The sequence below is a fragment of the Amphibalanus amphitrite genome, unplaced genomic scaffold (genome assembly GCF_019059575.1).
Source record: "Amphibalanus amphitrite isolate SeventyFive unplaced genomic scaffold, NRLGWU_Aamphi_draft 000450F_arrow, whole genome shotgun sequence".
Classification (NCBI taxonomy): Eukaryota; Metazoa; Arthropoda; class Thecostraca; order Balanomorpha; family Balanidae; genus Amphibalanus; species Amphibalanus amphitrite.
Window position 1 is genome coordinate 393648 of NW_024881944.1, and position 27019 is coordinate 420666.

The 27019-nt window shown below is 50.5% G+C and overlaps 2 protein-coding genes across 2 annotated transcripts in view; one reads left to right on the top strand and one right to left on the bottom strand.

Annotated features, from left to right (window-relative positions):
* Positions 1-14: 14 nt before the first annotated feature.
* On the bottom strand, positions 15-25665 carry LOC122391708 (proline-rich receptor-like protein kinase PERK10). The gene is made up of 10 exons (XM_043385902.1): positions 25299-25665; positions 22702-22868; positions 22168-22280; positions 5319-5453; positions 3997-4137; positions 3570-3747; positions 2712-2973; positions 2047-2230; positions 1528-1686; positions 15-1197 (listed from the first exon to the last, which is right to left on the bottom strand). Exons 1-10 carry the CDS (start codon positions 25557-25559, stop codon positions 1064-1066), a joined length of 1734 nt encoding a protein of 577 aa, XP_043241837.1. The 5' UTR covers positions 25560-25665; the 3' UTR covers positions 15-1063.
* Positions 8564-27019, top strand: part of LOC122391709 — a 33106-nt gene continuing 14650 nt past the window's right edge. The window contains exons 1-2 of the mRNA XM_043385903.1: positions 8564-9048; positions 16597-16693. Coding sequence (XP_043241838.1) covers positions 16610-16693 — 84 coding nt within the window. The 5' untranslated portion in view covers positions 8564-9048; positions 16597-16609. The remainder of the gene's footprint in view (positions 9049-16596; positions 16694-27019) is intronic.

Here is a 27019-nt window from a genome sequence, read left to right on the forward strand (position 1 = left end):
ATTCCCTGATACGATCGTTCAGAACACCATTCATTACACAAACGCACTTCAGATATTTTTAGCGTGGGCGCTTCCATCAGCTTATGTAACACACGAATCACCCCACAAATCATGTAGCAATACACAACACAGTACACAATGTATGACATCCACAAAATCACCACAACACCCAGAATAGGTCGGCTAGTATTCACATATCTAGCGAGAATGTATATCGCATCAGGAAAACGCACACTTGCATTACTCGGACATCACTCAGAAGTGCAAAAGACGAAGGGATATTTAACTATCTAGCAAATTAGCAAATTGTTTTCCAAATTGATAGCTAATAGCTATGCTTAGATATTAGATGAGGACGCACGACTCAAAGCTCGAAGTGATAGTTGTGCAAGACAACGCATACAATGTCACACGAAACTCGTATATAATTAACTCTTTTAAAAAGAGACGTGTCTCAAAATCGTTACCGTGGCGAATGAATTACAATGTGACTCTGCAAGAGCCGTGGTTTCACAACTTCCGTTTACATTATTACCCTGCATTCACAATCGTTAATTGCACGACATTAACATTGCCTGATATACAAAATAATACCGCGGGGCCATTCGCCCCTCACGTTTGCCCTCATCTCCTGTAGCCTCCATGCAAACTTGTGTGGGGACATTCGCTTCCTATCCGTCCCTGTTTAGACCAGTATCGCCCGAAGCCAGCGGTGGGGGGTCGACGCAGTCAACAGGTTTACTCTTTCCTACTGAAGCGTAGGCTGGTATCGCATCACATCATTACGCGTCTGCTTTCTGCTTCTGTATACAAATACACATGGACCAGCCTGGCGTCGACTCTGGCCGTCTTACCTTCCTCAGGGGCGTTTATTCCGTATCACTAGCAATCGTTTTCCTTCTCAGAGCAGTAGCCCGCTCTCCCCAGAGGCACATGCATCCTCCACCCTCTTCCAACAGGCAGGCGAGGTATTCGCTGTCCCCGCTCCCATGACCTGTCTCTCCTCTCCTCAGAAGAGCGCGCTGTCTCTCCTCGATAGGTTCCTCTTCCCCCTCGCTCCATCTCAGAGATACATACCGTTGACCAGGTAGTCTGCGTCGTGCGCCAGGCCCGGTCTGTCGCCCCGCCGGCCCCGCCGCCGAGCGCACTGAGTTCTACACAGTGCCAGGACCACCAGAATGGCGCTCAGAAGCACTCCTGGGGGGAGAGATGGGGAGTTGAGGTCAGATGGCGGTAGGCTGTGGCAGAGGGGACTGACTAGCCACAATCGGAACGGGTCTGAAAAAATGAGGTGAGAATGGGAAGAACAAAAAGGTTTGTGATACAGATATCTGGCTGAAATGTTTTGGGCGGTAGAATGCTGCCCTAAAAGGAAGCCTTTTGGCAGCTCATTCATTATGATGATTGATGAGAGCCCTACACTACCTCAGAATAAGCCAGATTTCATATTCCGCACAGTCCGCACTCTACCGAGAGCACTTATTTCTCGGTTCTCCTTAGGACCCGTACAATCACTTTATAACTCACCCAGTGTGAGCACGATGGCGGCTCCCTGCGACTCGGACGATTGGAGCGCCGCCTGGGAGCGGAGTTCGCTCAGACTAAACTCCACCTCCTCCACGGCCGGGGAGGGAGGCGGCGCGCTGGCAGACGGGGCCACCGTCACCTCCGCGGTCGTCGCCTCCGCTAATGGTTACAGGGAAGGCGGGTCACGGTCATGGAGGGACAGGGAAGGGGAGACAATATTAATACGGGTTGGGCATAGGCAGCAGCATCCTCTTGGTTGTGTAGGATTGAACTTTGATATGTCCATTTTCTGGTGAGATTCGGCAGGAGAAATTACTTTTCACATTAAAACCACTGTAACATTAAAAACCAAGAGCACCAGAGCTAGTGTATAAAAATACCTGTTCAAGTAGCCTGTCAATGCTAGTAGCTCCTCAAATCTCCATTAGTTATACCCATCTCCATCTCAAAATCGCCGATAGGCACTGTCTTTCACACACTCGCCCCAGCCTCTTGACTCGCCCATCTATAACTACTCACCCGGCGGCTCCGTCGGCTGCTGACCTGTACCGTTCTGGGCAGCCCCGCCGGCCGCCGGCGCCGGCCCGGCTGCCGGTTTCTGTTTGTCGGGCGTCTGCTGCGGGGTGGGCCGCCGGTCCACGGTCAGAGGACGGTCCTCCCGGGACGGAGGCAGCCCCGGCACCGGCCGGACGGCGGGATTGGCCTGTGAACGGCAACAGCAAACATCGGCGATGGATTATGCGCATAGAAGTGTGTTGGAAAAGCTACACTGGCCTGTTAGAGAGTGCCTTTTGAATAGTTCAATTTGTTTCATCCCTTTAACACGTAAAGCATGTCAAAATATTCGCTCGCTGGTTCGTTGGTCAGTCCAAATCAGCGTCAAATGCTCATACATGTCTTGCGGCACAGCATCACACCAGGCGTATACCATTACCGCCATCTATTGGCGGCGGTATAAGTACGATGGGTATTGCGGTACAGCATAACATCAGGCGCTCGATGTTTGCGTCATCTATGGATAAATTTATAAGATAGCGGTATGGTTCCCATAGCAATTTACGAATTCGGTTATCGGTATCCCTGCTTCCAGTGCACTTTCTGAAAACGGATAGTTATTAAGACGAAAAATTATCCAGTGCTCTGACATGCACAAACTGAAGAACAGCAATTTTGTATTTTCTCACCATTTCCCTGCCGGGTTGCTGGTCGGGCCAGTCAGCCGGTGGCGCCACCTGACTGAGCTTGCTCTGCGGCCCGCCAGGTGGCAGTGGGAGCGACTGGTCGTACGGTGACCTCTGTGGCTGCAGGGCGATTGGGTCGTAGCGCGGTAGAGTGTCGTACGGGTAGCCACTGGGTGGCAGTCTACCCGCCCAGTTCTGGTAGAGGTCGTCGTAGAATACGGACGGCGGCTGGTACACCGATGAAGGCTTCTCGTACTGAGGGTAACTGAGAGTGGAGGGAGGCCGAGGTAAGCGGTGGGCTCCGCACAACTATTCACACCGTTCCGTGCTTCTATCCTCAGGATACTGAAATCCTTCTCCTCCACGCCGCAACCTCCCTCCGGGCTGGACAGGCAATTTAATCCCATGCGGGCTGCTCCCTTGGAGCGGCACCGCTGCTCCCAAGGGAGCGCACCCCGTAGCCGGGTGCAGTGAGTGCCTTGGGGCTGGGTGGCCTGTCCTCTGGACGGGCTCAGCCCCGGCGACTCACTAGGGTGCCTGCCCAGACCAATGTCTCCCCCTATATCCTATCATCCTCCTGGCTCTGAAATGGTCTCATTGGACCGAAAGGGCCTAACCCAACAAAACAAAAAACAAAAACAACTATTCACGTTGATTTACAAATAAAACAGTCATTCAGGATGCCACTGGAGGCACACATTGTAAATCATTGGTATTATTCAAACATTCGACTGTTCGACCGACTGTTCATTTTTTATTCCCTGTCGGCCCGCCCTGACCTCCTCCCTTTTCCGTCCGCCCTGCTCTGCCCTCAAACGCTGCTCACCTGTCCTTCACCCTTATCCCCTCCGCCTTGCTGACCTGACTGGCGGCGGGGGCGGTGGCGGCTGAATGCTGTGGTGCTGCCGACTGGAGCCCGCAGCCGCCGGGAAGTGGCTAAGGCCCGTCAGTAGACCCTGCTGGCGGTGGTTGAAGATGTCGCCCGGTGGTAGCGGCTCCGAGTAGCCCTGATTGTAACGAGGCCGGTCCCAGCTCGACTCTGGGGGTGACAGTCGGGGCAATCTGGTCAGGTGTCAACCAATGTCGTAATATGCACAAATGAACGTGACTGGGTTAGACGCTCATTTGTGATGTTGGCCAAATGGCAGTCGTCAAATGACCAGAAAGCACAGCTCATGCCGATAGGATCACTAGACACTGACGCTCATAAACTTTCGATGAGGGCTGAGGCCGGTACCGTATGTGCATCTTCTATGTATGGTTACCGAGTTCCAGGTCGGAGGATTACCTGTGTCATCAGTGGGCTGCCTGGCCGGCTCTGGGGGCACTCTCGGAGGTGGCGCTGCCTGGAGACGACGAGCAGAGTCTTTGTTGCTGGTGGTCTCCGCTGGAGGGCGTTCGGTCACCTCCAAATTGTCCGTCTTTGAAGCTGTGGGAAAATATCGGAACTGACGAAACACCTTTGCGAATCATAGCGTTGAGGCTAGATTTGATTTTGAACCATTGATAAAATGTTATTGGCACAATCAGTCTACCATTTCCAGTCTACGCCACACGTATCGATATAAGGTCATATTGTAGCACCTCAAGGGACGGAAGTAACTCAAGCAGCAGCCGCTCTCGACACGATATACGACACGAGTACGACGCTCTCGACAGGTTCAAGCATTCCCGGAACAGCTCAATGCTGAGCTCCGTGCCAAAGGTTCCGCACTCGGTACAGGTGTCCTGCAATTCGTACTTTGTTCCGTACCTATTCACACGTTTTGCTTCCTAACTCCAGGATACTCTCTTTACCTGGATCTTGTAATCAGTGATCATTGCTCTATGCCCAACGGTGAAGTTGTTTTCGCTTGACTGTATTAGCCATTAGAGCGCCTATAGGTATTAGCCATGAGAGCGTTATAGTTCCACTGTTCAGCATTATATTTAACAAGCTTTACAAATGTACATACATGGGCAGTAATCGCCACGCCATGTGTGGATCGCCCATGATCGTAAATACATACATACATACATGCGTGAGTTTCCAATTCTATGACGGTAAGATGGAGAAGTTACGTTGAGCGGAGCTTTTTAAGCTAAATGAATGACAAATGAATGAACAGACGTATTATTGAATGAACGAACGAACAAATGAATGTGCGAGTGAACAAATGCATGTAGGTATGTACGTATGAATGAATGAATGAATGAATGAATGAATGAATGAATGAATGAATGAATGAATGAATGGACGAACGAAAAAACGAACAAACGAACGAACGAACGAACGAACGAACGAACGAACGAATGAATGAATGAATGAATGGACGAACGAACGAACGAACGAACGAACGAACGAACGAACGAACGAACGAACGAACGAACGAACGGACGAATAAACGAACGAACGGACGAACGAATGCATGAACGAACGAACGAACGAACGAACGAACGAACGAACGAACGAACGAACGAACGAACGAATGAATGAATGAATGAATGAATGAATGAATGAATGAATGAATGAATGAATGAATGAATGAATGAATGAATGAATGAATGAATGAATGAATGAATGAATGAATGAATGAGCGAACAAATGACAATGCGATGTCCAGTGCTCACGGTCAGGGCAGTTGAGCTCGGCGGCCTCATCACTGCCGTCCTGACACTGCGGGATACCGTCACAGGCGTTATAGATGGCCAAACACTCGCCGGTGTGGCATTCAAACTCGAACCGCTTGCACCGCGGAGTGGACGCTGAAACGGACAAAACGGGAAAGTCGGTGAGTCGTTACTCAAGAGTCGAACACAAGTAGTGAGCGGGAAATAGTCGTACAGGGTTCCCCGAGGCCTCGAAGTCGGTACTGAAAATAACAGGCAGGTCAGACAAGGTAAGAGGCTAAGCTAAACTGAGCAGGGTAAGATAGGCTATGCATTCCACGAAAAGCCGGCACTTAGCCCAGGCCAGAACAAAGCGAGAGGTCAGGACAGACACGAGCATGTAACAGATTTATCGGGGCTGTTTGGAAACATATCCAGCCAACGGCGGACAATTGTCTGTACCGGATGTAGTGATAAAGTTCAACTGTTCAGAGATCTAGGTATAAGTGAAACATGCCGTGAATAGGCAGTTAGGCACTAACTTTGTTTAGTGCCTACTCCTGGCTCGCGGACAGGAGCCAAAATTGTAAGCATTGTATCCAATGCATATTTTAGGTGTGTCAGAATCAACATGAGCTGCTTATTTCTCTTGAAGTTTTAGTTTTAAAACGTGCCTTATCAATATGCACGTTCAGCACAACGTATCATTCTTTGGCCAGATTCTGAAGCCAATCTACATATTCCCGAACTATAACGCGAACGATCAATGAATCTCATATAGAGTCAGCTCATCAGCCGGGTAGCCGGTCTGCAATAATGTCCTTTTTGCGGACAGCATTCAAATGACCTCCTTACCGGCCCCTATCAAAGCCTTTCTCCCCTCCGCCCATTGCCTGTCAAATCATGGCGGTTCAAACGGAAATAAAAACCACGCTCCCAGCAGCACGCCAGCCGGCCTCTGACGAAACGCACTCGAACCGCCGCAGTGGCCATTGTGGCGCAGGACGCGGCGCATCAGGACACAATCGCGGCGCACGGTGACGTCACGGCGCGGCCGCGGCGCTGATTGGTCGTCACGCGGCGCGTGCTGACAGTGTGACGGCGCGTGACCCGTCGGCCGCGTGACGGCGTGAGTGACCCCAGCGCAAGGTCATCGTGACAGGGCTGGACAGTGGCGGCAGCCTTTGTACTGCGGCTGGAAATGGGACACTGCGCGCGGGCGGGGGACACAGAGGCAAGGTCCTGCGTGCCCCGTCAGAGGCCAGCGCGTCATGCATCGCTTTCGGATGTGTTTTGTTCACTCTGGTAACATTTTACTTCATGCCTATCCGTTTCAGAGCGCCAATGCTCCCAGCGCTATCTACATACTCGCACGTTGTCAGAAAAACGAATTTGCATCGTCAGGAGCTGTATGGTCCAATGCCTTTTTTCAGGTTGCCGTCAAGTCTCATGGGCTTGATTGAAATTTTATAGTCACTGGGCATGGTGGGACGATTAGAGAGAGAGAGAGAGAGAGAGAGAGAGAGAGAGAGAGAGAGAGAGAGAGAGAGAGAGAGAGAGAGAGAGAGAGAGAGAGAGAGAGAGAGAGAGAGAGAGAGAGAGAGAGGCGGAGAGGAGAGAGAACTAAATTATTTCATGCCTTCGCGGTTTTTTACACAAAGAGATATACAACCGAATGTTTATGTTCAATATGTTATCAGCAATTCGTTAACCCTAGAACGCCTAGGGGGGGTTGTATCAACCCCCCCCTGAGGTTTTTTTCGAAGTGCACGCTAAACGGCTTGTCGTAGCGGGCTGAAATTTTCAATACCCTCTGGGGCAACCTTTGCGCATCTTTTGCCGAAAAAAAATTGATCGGGTCATGTCAGGTCACGGAGTTATGACGTCATAAGAGGTAGAGCCTCCGGCCGACAGTTACCAAACGTGTGCGCCGAATCCCTAGGTTTTCTGCCGGTGATACCCACATTGTTTGATGGATCATGATGAAACTTCCCATGCATGTTGGGGCAAGCATTGGCTATCGTGTGGTGCAAGAAAATTGACCGGGTCAGGTCAGGTCACGGAGTTATGACGTCATAAGAGGTACAGCCTCCGGCCGGATTTTCACGAAGTGTGTACCGAGTCCCGAGTTTCATATGTGATGATATGTGATACATCGTTTGCTGTGAATTGATTGTTGGAAGTTGGAAATACACTTTTCTGAGTCGTTACCTACAGTATTTATAGCGGAGCAGTGGTCAACAGCCGACGAATCGGGACAAACACCGGAGGGTGATGTGACACCATATCACTCATCAGCAATAGGCCTCTTACTTTTATAGGGTAAATACACCAAAAACACCATATATGATGCAGAATTGAGTGGGGAATACGTTGTTGAAGGTTTGAAGTTAATATCTCTCACCGTTTTGCCGCAATCGTTGCGCAAAGTTGAAAAAGTTTGATTTTTTCGGAAAATTTGACCTTTGACCGGTCATAAGTAGGTCAAATGTTGACCTAGGACCAAAAAATATACCACCAATCGCGAGATCTCGTTGAGAGCAAACCGTTGGTTTTTTCCGCTAAGCTCTACGACCTTCCGTTTCGAAACGCCAGGGGGGGGGTCGTAACAACCCCCCCCCCCCTGGTCGTTCGTGTTATGAGAAATGGCCTGGTCGTGCGAGGGTTAAGACGGTGTTATTCTATTGAAAAGAAACGTGAGTTCCCGGACTAAACCAAATTTATGGGACCAATAGGCGAATCCAGACAGTCAGTCTCTGAGTTGCGGGGGCATAACCATTAACCTCCAAACATTTTCTGCAAATTCCAAAAAACTACTTGAATTTTTATTTCACATGCACTGCTGTGTATTTTATATACAGTAACACTTTTCCTAATGAGAGTTGTTAAGAGTTCCTTCTATAAAGAACGATAAATTTTCATCGAGTTCGGGCGCTGGGAGGAGGTCTTTCTCCTCCAAAAACCCCGCTGGATCCGCCAGTGATGGAATCCCCTCCAAATATTTTTTACCAACATTTAACAGAATGACCTCCGTTTGCAAACTGAACAAAGCCCTTTACGCTTCCTACACGACCATTGCTTTGTGCAGAAGGTTATTCACCTTAACTTCATCAAATCCGTAACCAGATACTCGCAGTTCGCAGGCACCACTCCTCGGTACCGCCCACAATCAACCCGCCCACAGCCAACTGTATCACAGCAGCCTGTGTGACGTCACACATGTGACGTCACACGCGACCGGGGCGGCGCGGCGGCGGCCGGTGCGCGGCTCTTTCTCGCCAGACCGCGCGGCGCTCGACAGTGCGCAGGTGTGACTCCCGACCCTGCCGGACCCGACCCGACCCGACCCTGCCGGAACTGACCTAAACCAGCCCCGACCCTGCCCGACCTTACCTAAACCAGCCTGGATCCTCTCTGACCTGACCCGGACCGGCCCGACTTTGCCCTGTCCCGACCCTCCCTGACCTGACCCTGCACGACCAGACCTTATCCCAGCCCTGTCTGACCTGACCTACCCCAACTCTCCCTGACCAGGCCCTGACAGGCTCGACCTGACCTTGCTCTGTAAACTACAACTTCAATCCCGGCTCTAATCAAACCTAACTTGACTGACTTTACCTAACCTGACTTGACTTGCCTTCCCCCCGATTCCACCTAGCGTTCGAACGCGGGCCATACTTTGGTGAGAGCGTTACACAGGGAAGGAAGAGGTGGTGCGTCAACTAAAGGATCTACTGGCCCATGACACCAGGTAGGCAGCCTCGTTGGACGTTGTACGTGCTGACTGTTGAGTGTTGAGCTCGCCGCCCAAAGCATCAACGTGCGTATTATGCATTGTGATCTCATATGTTCTTTATATTGTTACTTGAACATGGATGTTTGCATACCGGCCGTTTTGCATAAGGCATCGTTTTGCATACCGACCACATGAATGAAGAGGTAGAGGTCATGAAATGTGGAAAATGTCAGGCTGAAGGTCTCGTTTCAATTAACATTCCTTATTATAGGGTCGTATAAGAGATACTTCAAAGCACGTTGGATTGTTACCTGAGGTCCGATCCGAATCAAAGATAAAATGAATTACATCGAAACAATCACCAACTGCTTTACTAGATAGTAAGAACACGATAAAGCGAGTTGAAAATATACTCGTAGACTCATAGAAGTAAATCCCACATCGTTTGGTTAGCACTCGTGTGCTGCATTAAATACAGCTATCTATGCTATGCTAACCCTAAAAGCAAATCAATATAGCTGGTGCTTACACAGCTATCTAAGCAGTTCGATTGCTTATAGATCCTTCAGTTTTCAATGTCAACTTATTGCCAAAACCCTTTTGGGTTCCTTAAAAAAGGAAACATTTGAGATTATTTACCTATAAATGTAGTAAAAGCAAGTAAAGGGTTTACAATAATTGCTCATAAAAACTTGTTTCTAAAATTATATTTTCCTACGATTGCCAGCATTTCAATATTTACGTTTGTTGATAAAGGTAGCGGTCCGAAGTGTCTTCATTGTTGATGTGCAAGACAAGAAATAACTGTCACGATTTGTCAAGACGGATATCTACATTGTAAATTTAAATTTAGTAAAATTTAATTATCACGCGTAGAGTGCGTGCAATGATCACAGTGATAAGGCGAGCCGTGCATAAATGTCATATTATATTTTTGGTGCAAGGACTACTCTAGACAAAAGCGGCTGTCATTCTTACATTTTGATGGTTTATGCATACGCACTTTTTAATTTTTATTGTACCCGTACAACGGACACATGTAATAAAGAAATAAAGCCATTCATAAGTAGGGTCAGTGCACGGACGATGCAACTGACGCGTAAAATGTAGCACAGATTTAGGTGCAGACGGGATTTGAGTGAGATAGAGCAGAAAGCAAAGAGCGTTAAAAAAATCACAATAGTCTGGCAAGCCTAAAGAAAGAACGGATTTAGAGCGCAACCGCAATTGAAATATGTGCCTTTATATTGCCTCCAGCATATCGCACAACATATCCGTTATGGCTTTCCAGACAGAATATATACTTTTGCTAGTTATGATCAAAACACGGGTAAAGTGACTGAAATGTTTTAACTTCGTTCCTTTTTAGCTTTGCCGGACTATATTTAGGTGGTGAAGGTTGATTTGTTGCTATGATAATATATCGTATATCGTCCAACCACCGTGAAACATCGATCCAAGGCCCTAAAACTGCCATCAATCCAGTAGCTTGACATAAAAGCCGCGACATTCAATTCATCACCGTTACCTACCTATGTTGCAAAAAAGTCTGAAGCGTTGAATTTCGTTTTTTATAACGGGAATGTATAGTCTAATGGACCAGTGGCGGATCCAGGGGGGGGGGGCAAAATGGGCATTTGCCCGCCAAACGGCATGATTTTAACATTACGCCTATGGACGATGCATGGAAAGAATCGATAAATTGTTATGGTTTGCCCCCCCCCCCCAAAAAAAAAAAACTCTGAGCTGGATCCGCCTCTGTAATGGACAGAATGGTCACCACATACATAATGCTACTGATTTAAAATTGATATCGGGATTTTTACTTCATTTTAATTTACACATTTTTTGATGGTCTTAATTACAAATTTAGTGACGAAAAATCACCATATTGGAATCACATTGAAGATCTTCTTAACATTTAACAGAAAGATGAACAGGATCATTCGTCAGTCAAAAATGCGTCATTCTGTATATGCAGTTTGTCATTTTCCTTCGTTTCATCGATTCACCACCCAATTCTATCGATCGTCTTTAGAAGCCATCCGATAAATGCGCACATCATGCATGAAACCGTCCCAGTCAGGGTCGTGTGAAACGCGCATTGGTCGGTGCTGATCTGGATGCGCCAAGTCACGCGTTGATGTAGGTCTGCTGAGGGCGACCAGGTGTATCGGGGCCGTATTCAGGCGCGGAGAGTACCACCATGACGCCAGTTTAGTCAGCTCTCCTCAGAGCCGTGGGAAGGCAGAGGAGGGAAGAGGGAGGGAGGAGGGGCAGAGTGGAGGGAGTCAGGGATATATGGAGCAGGAGGAGGCCGGATATTGCTCACCATTTTACATACTCTTATGCTAATGAGAAGAGTAAAACGAGAAACGAAGAAAAGAGGAAGGACACGAAAAGATAGGGCTTTAAAAAAGTTGGCCACCTTTCCACTTTTGTGCAATAAGCTGTCGATAAGATAGGGAGAATCGCTGTGCCACTCATTGAGGTTTCTGGCTAGTGCGCGGTGCCACGGTGAGACTAAAGCGTTTAGGTTGAAGTGCGGAGTATTGTATTCAGCAGCGGATTGTGGAGCTCGGTTTTCACTGTCGATTAAATCGATCCAACGCCACCATCTGGTATCGTCTTGCATAATTGCATAGCTGAACTTGGGCTAAAATGATAAATGATGGTAGATGCAACTTTGATGATAAATTATGAACAGGTTTCGTCATCTCCGGCGTAAATCCGTTTCGTCTCACCCTTCAGCCGTAAGTGCAGTCCGGATGGGATCTCATATGGCTTCGTTGAACGGCCCCGGAAAGGCGGCAACAGCGGATCACTTTCACGTGGCTGGAGTCCCGGTTCAGTTTCTATGTGAAACAAAAGCATGATGCCACACAAAGTGCGTAAGTTTCCCTACAGTGACTTCACGTTATCAACGCTTGCTGTTGACATCTGTAAGACCTAGTATCTAACCGTCCCCTACAAAACAAACGTTCGAACAAAGCCACCGCAGAGTGAAATCCTCACCACCAAAAACACTACCGCCCTTTTGTCCTTTTCTCTATGGCGCCTGTGTCGGTCGGGGTCCGTGACATCTGTTTGTCAACCTGCTGCCGCATTTCGCAAACCTGTGCGCGGCGCCAGCGGCGGCCGCGGTGGCTTCAGAGGTAGTGCCGCCGCGTCGCTACCGGCGTTCGGTGGCGAACCATCTGTCGTCGCTCGCCATGCATCCATTCATGCTCTGAGCCGCGAGGATTGTCCGGTTGGCTCGCACCGCCGCCAGCTGGATAGCGTTGGCTTGGCTCGCAGCGCCGTGGCCAGGTGTATTGTATCGCGAACCGTTGGCCAATTTATGCTCGGAGACGGAACGCGGACGTGGCCCGACCAATGGCCGCTGGCTGAAGCGCAGGGTGACGAGTGGAGACGAGATGATCGTTTAAAAGACGCAAAGGACATACGAGGGGAGGAGAAAGGCGAAGTAATCACTCTACTTGCGTGGAGGGTGGCAGCCCAAAAGGCACAAACAGCGCACTTTGTATCCTCATTGATACAGTTTTCTGCTAATAGACTGGCCTTCTATCATCTAGGATGTCGCCGAAGGGCTCGTGATTTGTATTATTCATGCCCCATTCGGATTTCCCGGCACAGATCTGCCAAGCACAGAAAAAACAAATATCGGTCACTAAATGAGATTCAATTTCAAAGCGATTAGAAATAGCACCTTTCGACCGCATCATTTGCAAAACAATTATACCTCAAACGCCTGCTAAGCGATGTATATGGAAACCGCCAAGTTCCTAATGCAATGGGCTGCCAAAAAATCATCCAGCTTTACCCTAGAATGCCAAAAGAAGGACCGCAACGTAGCGACTACTGCATTGCACCGAGTCTGTCAACATCGACATAAGCACAGGACAGGGCGAAACACCGTACCACGATCTTCTTGTCACGAGCGGAGTCGCGCCACGACCGCCACGCCACGAGCGGTGCTCCGCGCCGCGGCAGGGCGCACGGGTTGCCGCGCGGAACCAACGACGTTGTTACGCCCTGGAGCGGAAACGAGCCGTCGCCGCCAGGCACGGGGTTCGTGAGCGCAGCGCGGATGGCCCGGGAACCACGCCGGCACCGGTGGGGCGGAGCTGAGGTGAAGAACTGTAACGTAATTACTGCGACACACAGGTGGCGAGGAATGTGGTGACAAGGGAGGCGGCGCGGGCCGGGCTATGGTCTCAGACGCGCCGGCAGGTCTCACAGGTGAACAAAGAGTCCGGTCAATTCGCAGGAAGAAAGATAACGTCTCTTGGAGGGGAGGGGCTGGAAGGAGGGAGGGTCACAGACAGGGGAGGGAGGGTCAGCCTGAAGGTCACTGGAAATGAGCAAGGAGGGTGGAGAGTGTGATAGGATCAACAGACCTCATGACATCCGGAGTGATAAGAAGATATGTCCTGGGGAAGGGAGCAGGGAGAAGGGCAGGGCCCCCCCCCCCCTGCCCCCTGGGCGGCGACCACCACAGTGACAGCACGTCAGCAGCTCCAATGTCTGGGTCTATTTTTGTCTGTCTCCATGTGTCTCGGTTCTTCATATGGCACCTGCCCGTGTCAGTTTTCTGTCTCGCTTCTATTTATGTCTATCTACTCTTACAGCTGATGACCGTCCTTGCGCCTCCATTTCGCGTTGTTTTTGTTCGTCTCAATCTATGGGATATACGAACGATACGAATACCTTGCTCGGCCCGGTGTTTATTCCGTTTCTTGCATTTCTGTGCGTCGACTTTAAGTTCACCTGTCCCCTACACTTCTGCCCACCTTCACCTCTGTGCCCACCACAAGGTCGCCCACCATCTGCGCGCCATCCTCCTTCCGTACGCCATACATCTCCGCCTGATCTATTTTGTATGAACTGTCTGTCTGAGGGTCGGTGCCACGACCGCTCGGTGACCTCAGCTCGTCCCGCGGGGCGGCCACCGAGCCGCGCCCGCCAACTCGGTGGGAACGCACGGCTGTCGTTCTCAGCACTATGGTGCCCGGTCACAGCACCTGCTGCGCACCTCCCACTGCCCTGCGCCCTTCAGCGCGCTCCCAAAGTAACCTTGCCGCGGAGCATGCCGTCTGCCATCCACCGCGCTCTCCGTCGTACCGCCACATCACCGGACCTGTCAGACACTCCTCATCATCGCCCATCGGTTTGTCGAGTGCTCACCAAATCATCTCACGTCTGAGCCTCCCGCAATAACCTCACTGTCCATCACCTACATAGAAACCACCATTCTATCCACCTCACCACCCACCCTATCCGTCCACCGCGCTTCCGTTGTCTGCAATCTTCAACGTCTCAGCTCCACTGCAAGATAAATGCACTGGGCTAAGAGAACAAGCAACGTCTCGGCCATAGACTCTATTTGGGTCGGCACTTTGGACCGCCTCCATGCCGTGCGCCAGCCACATAACTGTCTCTCCACGGCCCGGGTGCGCACCACACCACTTCGGCGTGGGACGCGGCACCCGCGCTACAGTGCACAGTTGCCAGGCCAGGCTAGTTACGACGGGGCAGTCCCAGTTTTAAGGAGTCGTTCCGGGGCTGACTTTAGGTGGTGCTGCAGACTCTGAACGAGAGATATTTGAGCTCGTGTTTGAGTCAACAGGAGTGATCCCTTTCGAGTTACAGATGAATCCGCGATCGAAGGAGATTCGCGGTCGGGATTGATTTGTCGGAATTTGAGCAATAATTCATTCACACTCACAGCGTCTCGGCATGCTTTTTGACGTGCATGGTGAAGTGATTGTTTCCATTTCCTTCGTGTATTTGATGCCCAAGTTAAATGACAGTGTTTTCGGGATTTTATATTTGAAAAACAGCTGCAACTCGGAAGTGATGATACCGCAAGTCTGACCCAAAATACCTGCTACGCAGATGCACCGGCACAGGGCACTGAACCATGAAAACGCAGCTACACATCGATTTTTCATTTCCCGGTTCCATTTTCCTCGATTCACCCACCGTCGACCTGGTACCGTCACCGACCAGGAAGTTCAGAGGCGCACGAGCGCGCGTCCGATTTGGCGCGCTCGGTGCGCGGCGCGCGCTTCCTGGCGCGCGGCTAACGGCGCGCGCCAGCGGCGTCAGCTCACGCCCGGCCGCGGTCGAGCAGGCGCTCTTTTGAACCCGGACTGTCGGCGCGGCGGCACGGCACGGCGCCGACACCGTTAGGGCACGGCAGGAGTCGAGGAGCGCCTCCACCGCTGTCGACAGCCTCCTCCGTGTGGCACTCAACCGGCGCAGCGCCGACGGAAAAACGGCCGAGAAGGATCAGTCGAAAGAGTTGCACCATGCTGTTCCGGAAAATAACACTTGTGATGTTTGTCGGATTACGCCTCTGAGGAGGGGGTCTGGGCTGAAGCAGGGATAAGGAGACGTTAAAAGCTAAGACGATTCCGGCACCGACTACGGCTCCGCTCTGGAATAAAATATCCCGGCATCCTCTGCTCTGGCTTCCGGGAAAATGTGCCAACTCCGGCAGCTCTAGTTCAGAGAATATTGTATCGTGAGACGCACTACCTGTGCCTCCGGCTATGGCTCCGCATCCCTGTATGAATGTAAAGCTACGCACCTGTGTCGTATGACACAAACCCCAATCTATGTACGCACGCTGTGTACTGTGTGTTGTGTAGTGATGCAAATACGGATATTGCGTGTGGTTACGTTACACCTGTCTGAGAAGGTAGATGTGCGCGCGGGCGGTGTGGGCGGAGGCCCAGGGAGCGCGACTCGAAACGCGTGGGGGGGGGGGGGGTGATGTATGACAGGCCTTCAGGAGACGGACGGACCAGATGGGAATATGGAGAACAGGCCGCACCTGCGGACAATATGTAGATTTGAAGGCGCGAGAGGTGGCTTATTAAATACACTGAACAGTTCACTGATAATGTCACTGTAGTCCGTATAGTTTTTCACCGTCATGGGCTCAGCGATTGGATCGCGTAGGTACAATTCAAGCTAAAGTTGGAAAATTGCCTCTTTGTTTGCTGCTGAAACTTCTTCACTTCCTCGCATTTGGAGCTTTTAACATCTGTTTATGCAAGAGTATATTCACAGGACAAAAACCATTGATTTTTAGTGTTGCATGAGATTAGCTGCTAACACTTATTTTTACGGTCATAAGCTTTTAAAGGTCTTGTTCCAATCTTCAACCTCCAGTGCCCAGTGGTTAATCACCCTCCGCGGATGTCGTTTTTATCGCTCACTCACTCTCTTTTAGTTAAATGCTATAAAAAGCAATCGCAGCACGGTACCAAAATGTTAGCTCAGCCTCGCGGACCAATCCGTCACATCCACCACCGTATCACAAAATGGAAAGCGTTACCTATCAGTGCTGGAAAGGACGGCAGTGGACCGAACGATGGAGGGAAGCGACATAATAATTTACTGCACCAAGCTTAGATGATATCTAAATACACGGAAAAAACATGGTGCATACATTCGGTCGCATTTGTGATTTCTCTAAGATTACTCGGGGGACGATTCATGTTGCAATGAAAATCGCTGTGCCTGAGTTGTAATTTTTGTGTCTATTTTCAGGTGAATTGCAGTGATGACCTCCAAGCTGCGTCGACCAGCCCTCTTTGGCTATGACGGAGGACTGGGACCCGTGGTGGACCACTACTACCCTAGCAGGGTGAGTACTGAGTCTAAACGCGGGATGGAAGCGATAACCCAGTGCTCATGTCTCAGCCCTCAGTACCAGCATTAATGCAATTAAATAACCATCGGTTATAACCAGCGTAGGAAGACGGCTATTTCATGGAAGGTTTCGAAGTCCATTTACAACTTCAAAGCGCCGGCATGCATGATGCAAAACGTTGCACCATGCTGATCTGTTATTCATTTTATAATAAGAGATCAGGTAAGTCATCCCTTCCCGCAAGCTTATGAGAGCAGGTTGTTTTCATAGCGCAATAGTTTCCGAAACTTGTGTGTCTTCACCTGGATATTCTCTCACGACTCATTAAAATCCTATCCATTGAAATATGTGCCTTCAAGCTCAACTCCTTCGTACGGCCCATATATCTATAGACTAAAGAGAACGGCCCATCCCTAAGGCCTCCGCTTGCCGATGGTAGCTCGCCTTTACACAGCCGGTTGACGACCAGCCGCCTCGTCTCCGGAGCGTCACGAACGGCGCGGTAGCGGGCCGGCCGGGTGAACCGATCGTGTCCGTCTCAGGTGGCCGGCGGACCGGGCCGACCGGCTGAGGGGCGGCTGTTCAACGTGTCGGTGTGAATGTGAACAGCAGGGAACGTGCAGGCAGCAAGCAGCGATAGATGCGGGGCTTGTGTAACAGTCGCAAAACAAAAAAAAAAAAAGTGCAGGAATTTTTAGAAAACTTTCTTGGAAGAGCTGGCACTTGTTTGCATTGGCTCCCGAATGGATCAATGCAGTCGATGTTCAGTTTAATTTCATATATTAGGTACTGCTAAGAAGCTGATCATGAAAGCCATTTTTGCCACTGAAAACACACAAAAATTCATTCGAATTATTCAAATAGGTTCTTTCCTAATATTTTGATGACAATCAAATGACAACAAATGGTTAGACGAGGGAGTGAAGGTGCTGATCATTTGAGGGCATTTCTGTTTAGGTAAATGGTCTTCCTATAAGTATCACTTTCTCGCGTTGTGATTTTTCGTCTCGATCGTTAGCGGTTTGGACGCCAATATTTCGGTCACGAGGTGCCATTAGCCGGTCAGAGGCTGTGACCTGAACGTCACGACAGTGCACAGCACACCCGTTTGTCACCAGCTCCTCTCAACTGAGTGTGAAAATAGACATGAACTGACAAAGATGAACTGAAAGGGAGCACGCTGAAGTGCGCTCTTCAATATGATGTGATATAGCACCGATGCCCTATGTCCGATATTCTGTGTTTACCTTTACACTTTCCTATTATATTACACCTTTTTCTGTTCTGATATATCCTGTTTACTTTTACGTTTCACCTATCAATTTGCTTTTAAAACATACATATTTCACATCCTGTCCTTTCTAAAACCTCAGCATCACCCACCACTCACTGCCACCTCACAAACTAAACCAAACCACCTTTACTGCCGCCAGTGTTGATAGGCATATCATAAATAAAATCTCAATTTAGTTCCTATCATCAGCGGTGCCCGTTTCACTTCGCTCCGGTGACCTACAACAAAGTGGTAGTCGGCCGCGAAAGTGGCCACCGCCCGCGCGCTGAATATTACATGTGCTCCCTTTATCTCTGAAACAATGAACACATGCATTTAGCACGCGGCCAACTATGTATTCCGCGCGTTTGCGGCCCTTGTTTCGAGTGGTGAACACACCCATGCTATCAGTTCCACCCCCAGTGGCCGAGGGATAGCAATGGGGCTCTCTATCCTCCAGTCCGCCTCTGTCTATGCTTTGGCTGGAGAGAGGAGAGGCACCGAGAGAGAGAGAGAGAGAGAGAGAGAGAGAGAGAGAGAGAGAGAGAGAGAGAGAGAGAGAGAGAGAGAGAGAGAGAGAGAGAGGGAGGGAGAGTATTTGATAACGGGTTACCTTCGAAAGACTTGAACTAAAAACAAGCAGCTATCACCAAACGTGACTGCACGATTATATGATACCTACCGGCAGAAAGACCGTCACACAAGCGTTCCTTCGATGACTATTTGTTAGTTTTGGTGAAGGTCACAGCGTAGGAGTGTGTTAATATTCCCTGATAGATTTTTCTGACTATGAGCGATCGGAGATTCAGAGAGATGCTGTCCTTTTGTCAGAAAAGACTATTTTGAATACTGTCTGCATGTTTCCCTGTTAATTACGTGGTCCGGAACAACTTGGATGAGGGCGTGACAGCTTATTATGCGGCGTCCTTTGAGTGGGGAAGAGGATAGAGGGAATGAAGAGCACGTGAGAGAGGAGGGGATGGAGTGGAAGGAACGAGAGGAGGTACAAGAGACGGATAGATTGAGAGAGAGGGAGAGAGAGAGAGAGAGAGAGAGAGAGAGAGAGAGAGAGAGAGAGAGAGAGAGAGAGAGAGAGAAAGAGAGAAAGAGAAAAAAGAGAAAAGAGAAGAGAGAGAGAGAGAGGAGAGAGGAGAAGAGAGAAAGAGAGAAGAGAGAAGAGAGAGAGAGAGAGAGAGAGAGAGAGAGAGAGAGAGAGAGAGAGAGAGAGAGAGAGAGAGAGAGAAAGAGAGAAAGAGAGAAAGAGAGAAGAGAGAAAGAGCAGAAATGGGGATGATGCATAACTGTAAGAAAATATGAAAGAATGCAAAAGGGACGAAAAAAGAGGGTTCCAACTATCTATGAAGCGAATAGCTCCCAAGCCTGCCTGGTGACACCACTCCGCTCCACCCCACTAACGCGACATGAGCCTCGGGGGCACACTCCGGTACACGCAGCAGATGGTGCGCGGTGCCGTCACGTAATCCAATCGGCCTCCAGCGAACACCCTGGCTCACTGGACAGCCTGCCGAGCTAACCGGGCTGATTGGCGAACGAAGACTGCCACCTGCCACCCATCGGATCATCACGGTCCATTCAGAGCTACTCCGACAGACCCCCGTCCGGTGCCGGTGATCGCCGGCCAGTCATTCCCCTCCCCGGGTCCAGCATTGTTTTCACGTGGTTAAACTCGACTCAGAGAAGCGAAAGTGCCGGGGAGTGATTTCGTTTACGAGCACAGAGGTGGCTAATGATACGTGTTTTCCCCACTGAGCGGAAGCCGTGGGGACAGCAGACGCAGGGGACGAGTCATATGAAGGTTTGGTTCACAGAGTGCACTGTCGGTAAAAGGGAAAGTATCGGTAAACGACGAAATGTCTAAGAGAGGGGAGGAGAGAGACATAGACAGAAAGAGAGAGGGAGAGAGAGAGAGAGAGAGAGGGAGAGAGAGGTTCAGAAAAAGAAAGATGACTAATGGCACGCACATCCCATGGCCGCTTGAGTAAAATCCCTAAAGTAAAGGCTACATGTCTTGGCCTTATCGATCTGTCTGCATCGATGGCAGTATGGCTACCACTTGCTCAATTGGTAGAAGTAACTATCCGCCATCCAGTCACCCTGGGACCATGTGGTGACCACTGAGGCATCCATCGGTCAGTCCCCGGTCAGCAGAGGGCAGGGGTCAGGTCTGGGCCCGTCGACCGGCCGCGGGAGCCACTGCCGCTCCTGGGAGCTCCCTGGTCCACCACTGGACGGTCCCATGACCTGCACTGACCCATCGTAACCTCGAGGATGTCCGTGACCCCAGTGGCTCCACTGATCGCCCGGACCGGGCAGACGTTGTGATAGCCGTGTGACCCCGTGTGATTGACGGGGACCGTGGTGGCGCTGTGACCTCTGAGTGGTCCCGGCGGACCACCGTGGGACCACCGTGGGACCATCGTGACCTCCAGAGGTCACTGACCGGGTCGGAGTGCCGTCCTGCTGCTGACGTCTCACACAGTATGACCGCTCCACGCCCAGCAATGATGGTCATAAGACAGAAGGCAGTAAGGGTAATTGAAGGTCTGTTTTAATTTCTTTCTATACCGTCCACCGATCCAGCCTACGGACCTAGCATCTTTTAAAATCATCTCTAATAATTCTCCGTCTGCACGCCGCAAAATTCCTTCTGTCGTTCCACAAACCGACCTCCTATTAAACAAATTGCCTTCTTGCCCACTGACTGGCTAGAACTTCCTTCTTTTACCGTCCCGTAGTCCTTCCGTAAAAAAATAATTTTAACCCTCGCCCTGGCAGGGGGGGGTCGATGCGACCCCCCCTAAGGTTTTTCGAAGATAGCGTAAAAACGGCGGCGCACAGCGCCGCCAAATTTGGCACAGCCTATGGGGCAACCTTTTTACATATGACCTGAAAATTTCAGGTCCGGGTGACCTTGGGTCAGGTCACCAGGTCAGAAAAAACGGTACAAGGTCATGGTCAAATTTCAATTTTCTTTTTGCACCTGTCCAACTCACAGTTTTGCACTGATTTCCTTCAAACTTTCAGGATGTGCTAAGTTCACCGATTTGTATAACATATAGTTCGGGTTTTTTGAGGTCACTGACCTGAGGTCAGTTAGAGGTCATTACGTCGTAATGTTAAGCCTATGGGAAAATACTAAATTCGGAAAAAAACTGGAGATATCCGCTTCGTTCTATCACTTTTGTGCTTTGAAACCACAGTACTTAACAGCAGGTCACTTGGTGCTTCTTTGTTTGGTGTACTTATCCATGGGTCAGGTCAAATGAGGTCAACTGAGGTCAAATGACGTTTTTGCCAATAACTTGGCACATAATGCTGCTAGAGCTTAAAAAAATGATATCATTGTGTTCCTGGTGATCAGCCGAATCGAATGATATGCGATATGATGCAATTTGGTTAACTTTAACTTAATTTATTAATTTAAGTTTACTTAAAATTTAAGAAAAACTTTAAGTACACTTAAAGCTAAAAGCTAAAAAGTATATCATTCGACGAGCCTTGACGTGCTGAGTTCACTGATGCTTTTCTTTTTGCTCTATCTTAATTAGATCAAAAGTTATAAGCGAAAAACTTTTGACCTGTTTTTAGCGAAATTTTTACATCTATACCCCCCAAAACCCCTCTAAATATTGACCTAGAGCAACCAAATTTGCACAGGGGCGAGAACTCCAGGGGGCCCACCTACCTACCAAATTTGGTGTTTCTAGGTGCCATAGGAGCCAATCGCGAGGGGGGGCGGTCGCATCGACCCCCCCCCCCCCCCTGCCAGGCCGTGTTATGAAAAATGCCCTGCCAGGGCGAGGGTTAAAAAACAACAGTCCCCATTGCCCTACCATCGCGTCTCCGTAAGCCCATCGCATCCCAATCCAACCGATCCCGCTCCAATATGAGACGACCAACAACGAGCGCCGCACTGGCCGACGCGTCCGGAATGAGTTCAATAACTGGAGGTCCGTCCAGCGCCCCGCCGCGGTGCGGCCGTCCATATACCCCGTGAGCGAGCCAGGCAGCATCCCAGCGACCTTCTCCGAAATTGTCCTGGCCCTGCGACCAGCTGTAATTGGTGTTCAGGGTTCCTGTGGCCACTGAGAGTTCCGCCAGCTCTGGGGCACACTATCAGATTGGGTTAGGGAGCACTTTCCCTGCTGGGGGAGGGATAGGGGTCAGCACTGACCTTTAGTGACCGGACTAGGCGAGGTGGCCGGTGCATGAATAATCTCCTTGAGTGGTCGCTCCAGGGTCTTCTGGTGTTCGTCCCCCTTCTGGGCGCTGGCTTTATCGGTGTGCCTGGAGGCGAGTCCGTGGCGTTAGTTTATTGATGGTGGGTGGCGCGGGCGTCACTCAAATTAGGGGATAGTGTGCGGATGCGTAACGTGAGAGGATGCCGTAAAGGCTAATTTCGTTTTTAAATGTTTCAAGACATAAGTGAACCTCCGGTCAGATTCCCGGAAACTTCATTGCACTCAAAACAAAGATAAGTTATTCTAAAAACAAGCCCTGCACTATTCCTATATAGGTACTAATTTTTTTTTAAGTCAAAGCTTATAAACTTCTTGAGCTCAGCTTGAGCTATTCTAGTTATCTCCCAGAATTTGCTAATTATTCATCCAGCTATCCCATTTTAGTCTGATAAAGTACACATGACCAGCTTCTCCGCCTCCCGTCTCCCCTCCTCCCCCCCCCCCCCCGGGACGCTGCGGCCACCCACTTGAGGTTGTGCAGCTCGGCGGCATGCTGGCTCTGCGATCCCCACTGAGTGAGCTCGAACTGAGCGCGGCTGCCGCGCAGAGTGCCGCTCACAAACTGTGTGTGAGAGGTGAACAGACACCGGTAGTCGTCCGGCGGGCCGCAGTCGAACAGGAAGCAGCTACCCGTCTGGAAAGATAGAGAGGAACACAATGGGGCAGGTTAGTCAGTGGTGGGAAGTAGGCTTCTCATATGATTAAATCACTGCTGTTTACCACCGTTCCTCTGACCAGATTGAAACTCTTCCGGCTTCCGGCATTGCAGAATGCAGGTCGACCACTCTGCCGAAATTTCAACTCGTTCTTCAACATCCATAACCAACAGGCCGCCCCTTGCTTTCCAGCCAACAACGCCCCTTCGACCCTTCTGAACAGACATCGACCCTCCGTCATTCCCCCACATAGGTGGTGCTCTGACCCTGCCAGGGTCCCATCCCTCCTGTATCAAATAGCCAGCGCGGCCGCGGGCAGTCAACAACGTCCAATCACGTTGACCTTTGACCTTTGATGGAACAGCCCAGCATGGTCCCCAGTCGGACCGGCGTGGATGGACGCGCGGCTGTTGGCTGGCCGCTACCGCATGGGGGTGACCTCCGATGACCCCATGACCTCTAACCAACCTCAACTGGTGACCGCGCAGTGACCTCTGGTATTCGTCACTGGCATGGTGGACCATTGGCCAGGGGACTGCACGTGTGTGTGACCTGTATGAAATGATGCGACAGTGCTGACCTTCCCGCTCCCAGAGGTCCTTGAAATGCATTAGCCGCTGGCGGCGGCGCCGACCTCTCGGGAGCGAGGCTCACGTGAGCGACAGGTCATTACCGGGGGCGACGTTTGAGCGGTCTGCCGCGAACGGAGTCCGAAACTGATATCCAGATACGACGGACTTCTGGTGGAGCTATTCGTGAGAAAGATGGCACATTATTAGATCATAAACCAGAAGCGTCAAATAGCCATGTAAGTGCTTTCTGCTTACTTGTGGGGTTGCGCATAAGGAACGCATAAGATATGTTCCTCCTGTAGGCATGTTGTCGCGCCTGAGTCATTTGGTCACTCTCACTACGGTCCTCGGCCTGACAGTCGTTTTCGGGTCATAAAGCTAATCGAGCGGTTTGTATGCAGCATTTTATCTGGGAAATCTTTTAATTATCAGCCGCATTTACTTCGACGTAGTGACGTTGCAATTTGAAGGTTGAGCCTTGAGGTCAAAAGCAGGTAAGGGTAGTTTTTTTTTTTTCACAAGTAATGCACCCGTTCCTTGTTGTTGTGGACGGTCACGGTCATATCTTTTAGAGACCCCAAGCAACGGCTTGCTGTGCGCACGGTTACACATAAGGAAAACTGCATGCGATAACTCATTTAATCACATTCGCTGCGTTTCTCTTTTCCATCAGAACACACCTCCCAACGTTTTTGTTTTTCGTTCCGTTCCATCCAGCCGTTCTCCGCGTCTGCGTCTGATCCATCCCTGTCTCTGCGACGGTCACTGCCCGTGCCTTCCAACAACTGGCACCTTCCCACGCTGGCTGCAACCCCACAAAAAGCACATCTACTCTTCTCCCTCCCTCCCTCCCTCTCTCCCTCTCCCTCCCTCCCTCCCTCTCTCTCTCTCTCTCTCCATCCCTCTCTCTCTCTCTCTCTCTCTCTCTCTCTCTCTCTCTCTCTCTCTCTCTCTCTCTCTCTCTCTCCTCTCTCAGGACAGCCGTCCTTCCATCAAGCCATCTGAGGCCTGAGCCTTTGGTTTCTTATCTGCCGCATTCAATCCCACCAAAAACCACCAAAGCCTCTTGAGCCCCGATTACAGTCACGGTGCAGCGGTAAGGACTAAGGCTGGCAAACCATAAAAATCGTATCAGACTTCTTGGATGGCATGTGCACGGCAGACTGTCAAGCACTTACTCGTGTATATGCTGCAGAAATAGCTCAATAAAAAAAAACATGAGCAGTCAGCCACCAGCCTCGGCGCTTTCCAATAACTACAAATAGCGATTCTGCAGTCGCTAAACGATTCCTCGCCACCTCAGAACTCGATCGGGGTCATTTGAGTTGACCTGACTCTCTCTGACTCTCTCCGTGACCGGAGGCGCGTGAGTCGTGAGTTCGTGAAGTGTCGACTCAGTGAGCCGTGAATTTACTCACGCACAGCGGCAATGGGAGCGGGCTGCGCTGACGGCGTGGGACTCCTGAGCCCATTTGGTGTGGGGTGGGGTGGGGTGGGGAGATGGGAGGGGGCTATATGAGCTCCATGGTGCAGTCACCGAGTTAAACAGAAATCAAATCGGCAAAACAGCAGTGGCATTTAGTATGACAAAAAGATCGCATCGAGGTACAAATATCTACGCGGGTTAATGTTAAAAAAGTTTCTGCGACGCTTGTTATTGTCAAGTGCTCAGGCATGCAAAGTAACCTCTATGTAAGCTACATACTAGCCGGGAAGGTATCCATGAACTAAGCTCATTGACCCTTCATGACGATAAATCACTACAAAAGTTACTCTCTGGGCGCAGATCTCCCAACAATGTCCTCCCACCGTTGAAGACCCGTTCACATTGCTCACCTTTTGGTCGTAGATGGCGGCGTTGCAGTGCGCTCGGTCACAGCACGCCTCCAGGCAGTGTGACGTCTCCGTTACCTCCGTGTTATTTAGGAAAGTGGCTCCACGCCGGCGCGAGTCCACCGTTCGGATGATGGTGCCGTCGCGGATGAGGAAGTCTTCCTGACAGTCGGAGGACCGGCTCACCCCTCCGGCCAGGCCGGGGAGGAGGCAGGTCACCACCGCCAGCGCCCGCACCGCCGCCGCCGCCGCCATGGTCGGCATTGGTGCGGCGGCCGCAGCTGACCGACCCGGCGTGGCGTCGGTACCGTCGTCGGCGGCGGCGGCGGCGCGGCGGTGGTTCGATCGATGCTGGATCGACGAGGCTGGCTGGAGCCTGCGGGGTGGGGTGGGGAGGGGAGGGTGCGGGTGGGAGAAGGACTCGGGAAATTTCAGCCACCGTCAGCAGCGAGGAAGAATATTGTGAACGAGGAAAGTAGCTGAAGGAAGATGAGTGAGAACAACAAAAAATGAATAACAAATTCTAGTTACTGGAAGGGAAATATCGAGAATGTTTCGTTGACTGTCCTCGTTTGTCGGATGTAATACTCCGCCTTGAAGTATGCAGCATCCCTATTTTTACCGCGAAGAGATAGACAAACAATGCATCCTGCAACAATGGCTACAAACGAGCTCTTTACCGCCCAGAGACTGCTGTTTCAAGTGTTTCAGGACATGTGAAGGCCCCGACATACTACATAACAACATACATACTACATAACATCCTCTTCATAACAAATCCATATCCGAAGGCGCCATAGCAACATACACCGACGAGCTGGTGTGTCAAGCCTGAGATGCGTCAGATATTGTTACAATCAAACGGCACCCTGAAACAAAAACCGTGCTGATGCACATTTCTGGATTCATTTGCAATGTTAGGCAAAAAGCATCCTGTAATGACGAGCAAAGGTGCAGTAATTGCACATTTAACAAACCCGGATGATTATCAGCACATTCGTTTAGACTGTATCGAATGACCTAATGCCATAAAATTGCAGTGAGGAAGTTTAAAGCCGCACTTTTTTTGCAAAAAAGCCCACGGATAGCCTGGCGCAGTTAAAAAACACGGATGATGCATGAATGACACATTAATAGCTCGACGCATACAAATGTATAATGATGCACCTAATTATGCAAATGAGAGGGAATTGTAGACATTGCGTCCCTGCATATCCCTGCCCTATAATTTGCCTAACGTCTATAACAAATCTCAGCCCCGCCCGTGAGACGAGGTTAATCTTTGCCGACGGTTCAGTGCCCCAGGAGCGTCATTAACCTGTTAATGAGGCGCAACGTGACAGGCACGTCTTTACTTCTCCACTCCGAGCATAACTCTTTGAGGATGTATGCTGTGATGCCTAGCATCTCTTGCGTCACTCCATCTCCCTGCGGAAGACCGTGGCACGCATTTAAATTCCCTCTCAGAATGCGCAATTTTTTTTCTCTCCCAAACTTTCAGTGCGCCTGCATTGCAGTACCTTCCCCAGCCCCCGCACGGTAGCGGCAGTCCATTCACGGTCCGCCGAGCCGGTCTGACAGGAGAAGGAAGTGAACAATATTACGGAGCCTTGCAGGAGGCCGCGGCGAGCTCGGTATGCTGCGCAGCTCCCGGGCCGTGCTGGGGCGTGGTGGGGGGAGGGACCGTGCACCCCCGCCGCGCCCCGCCCGCCGCTGATCCCACC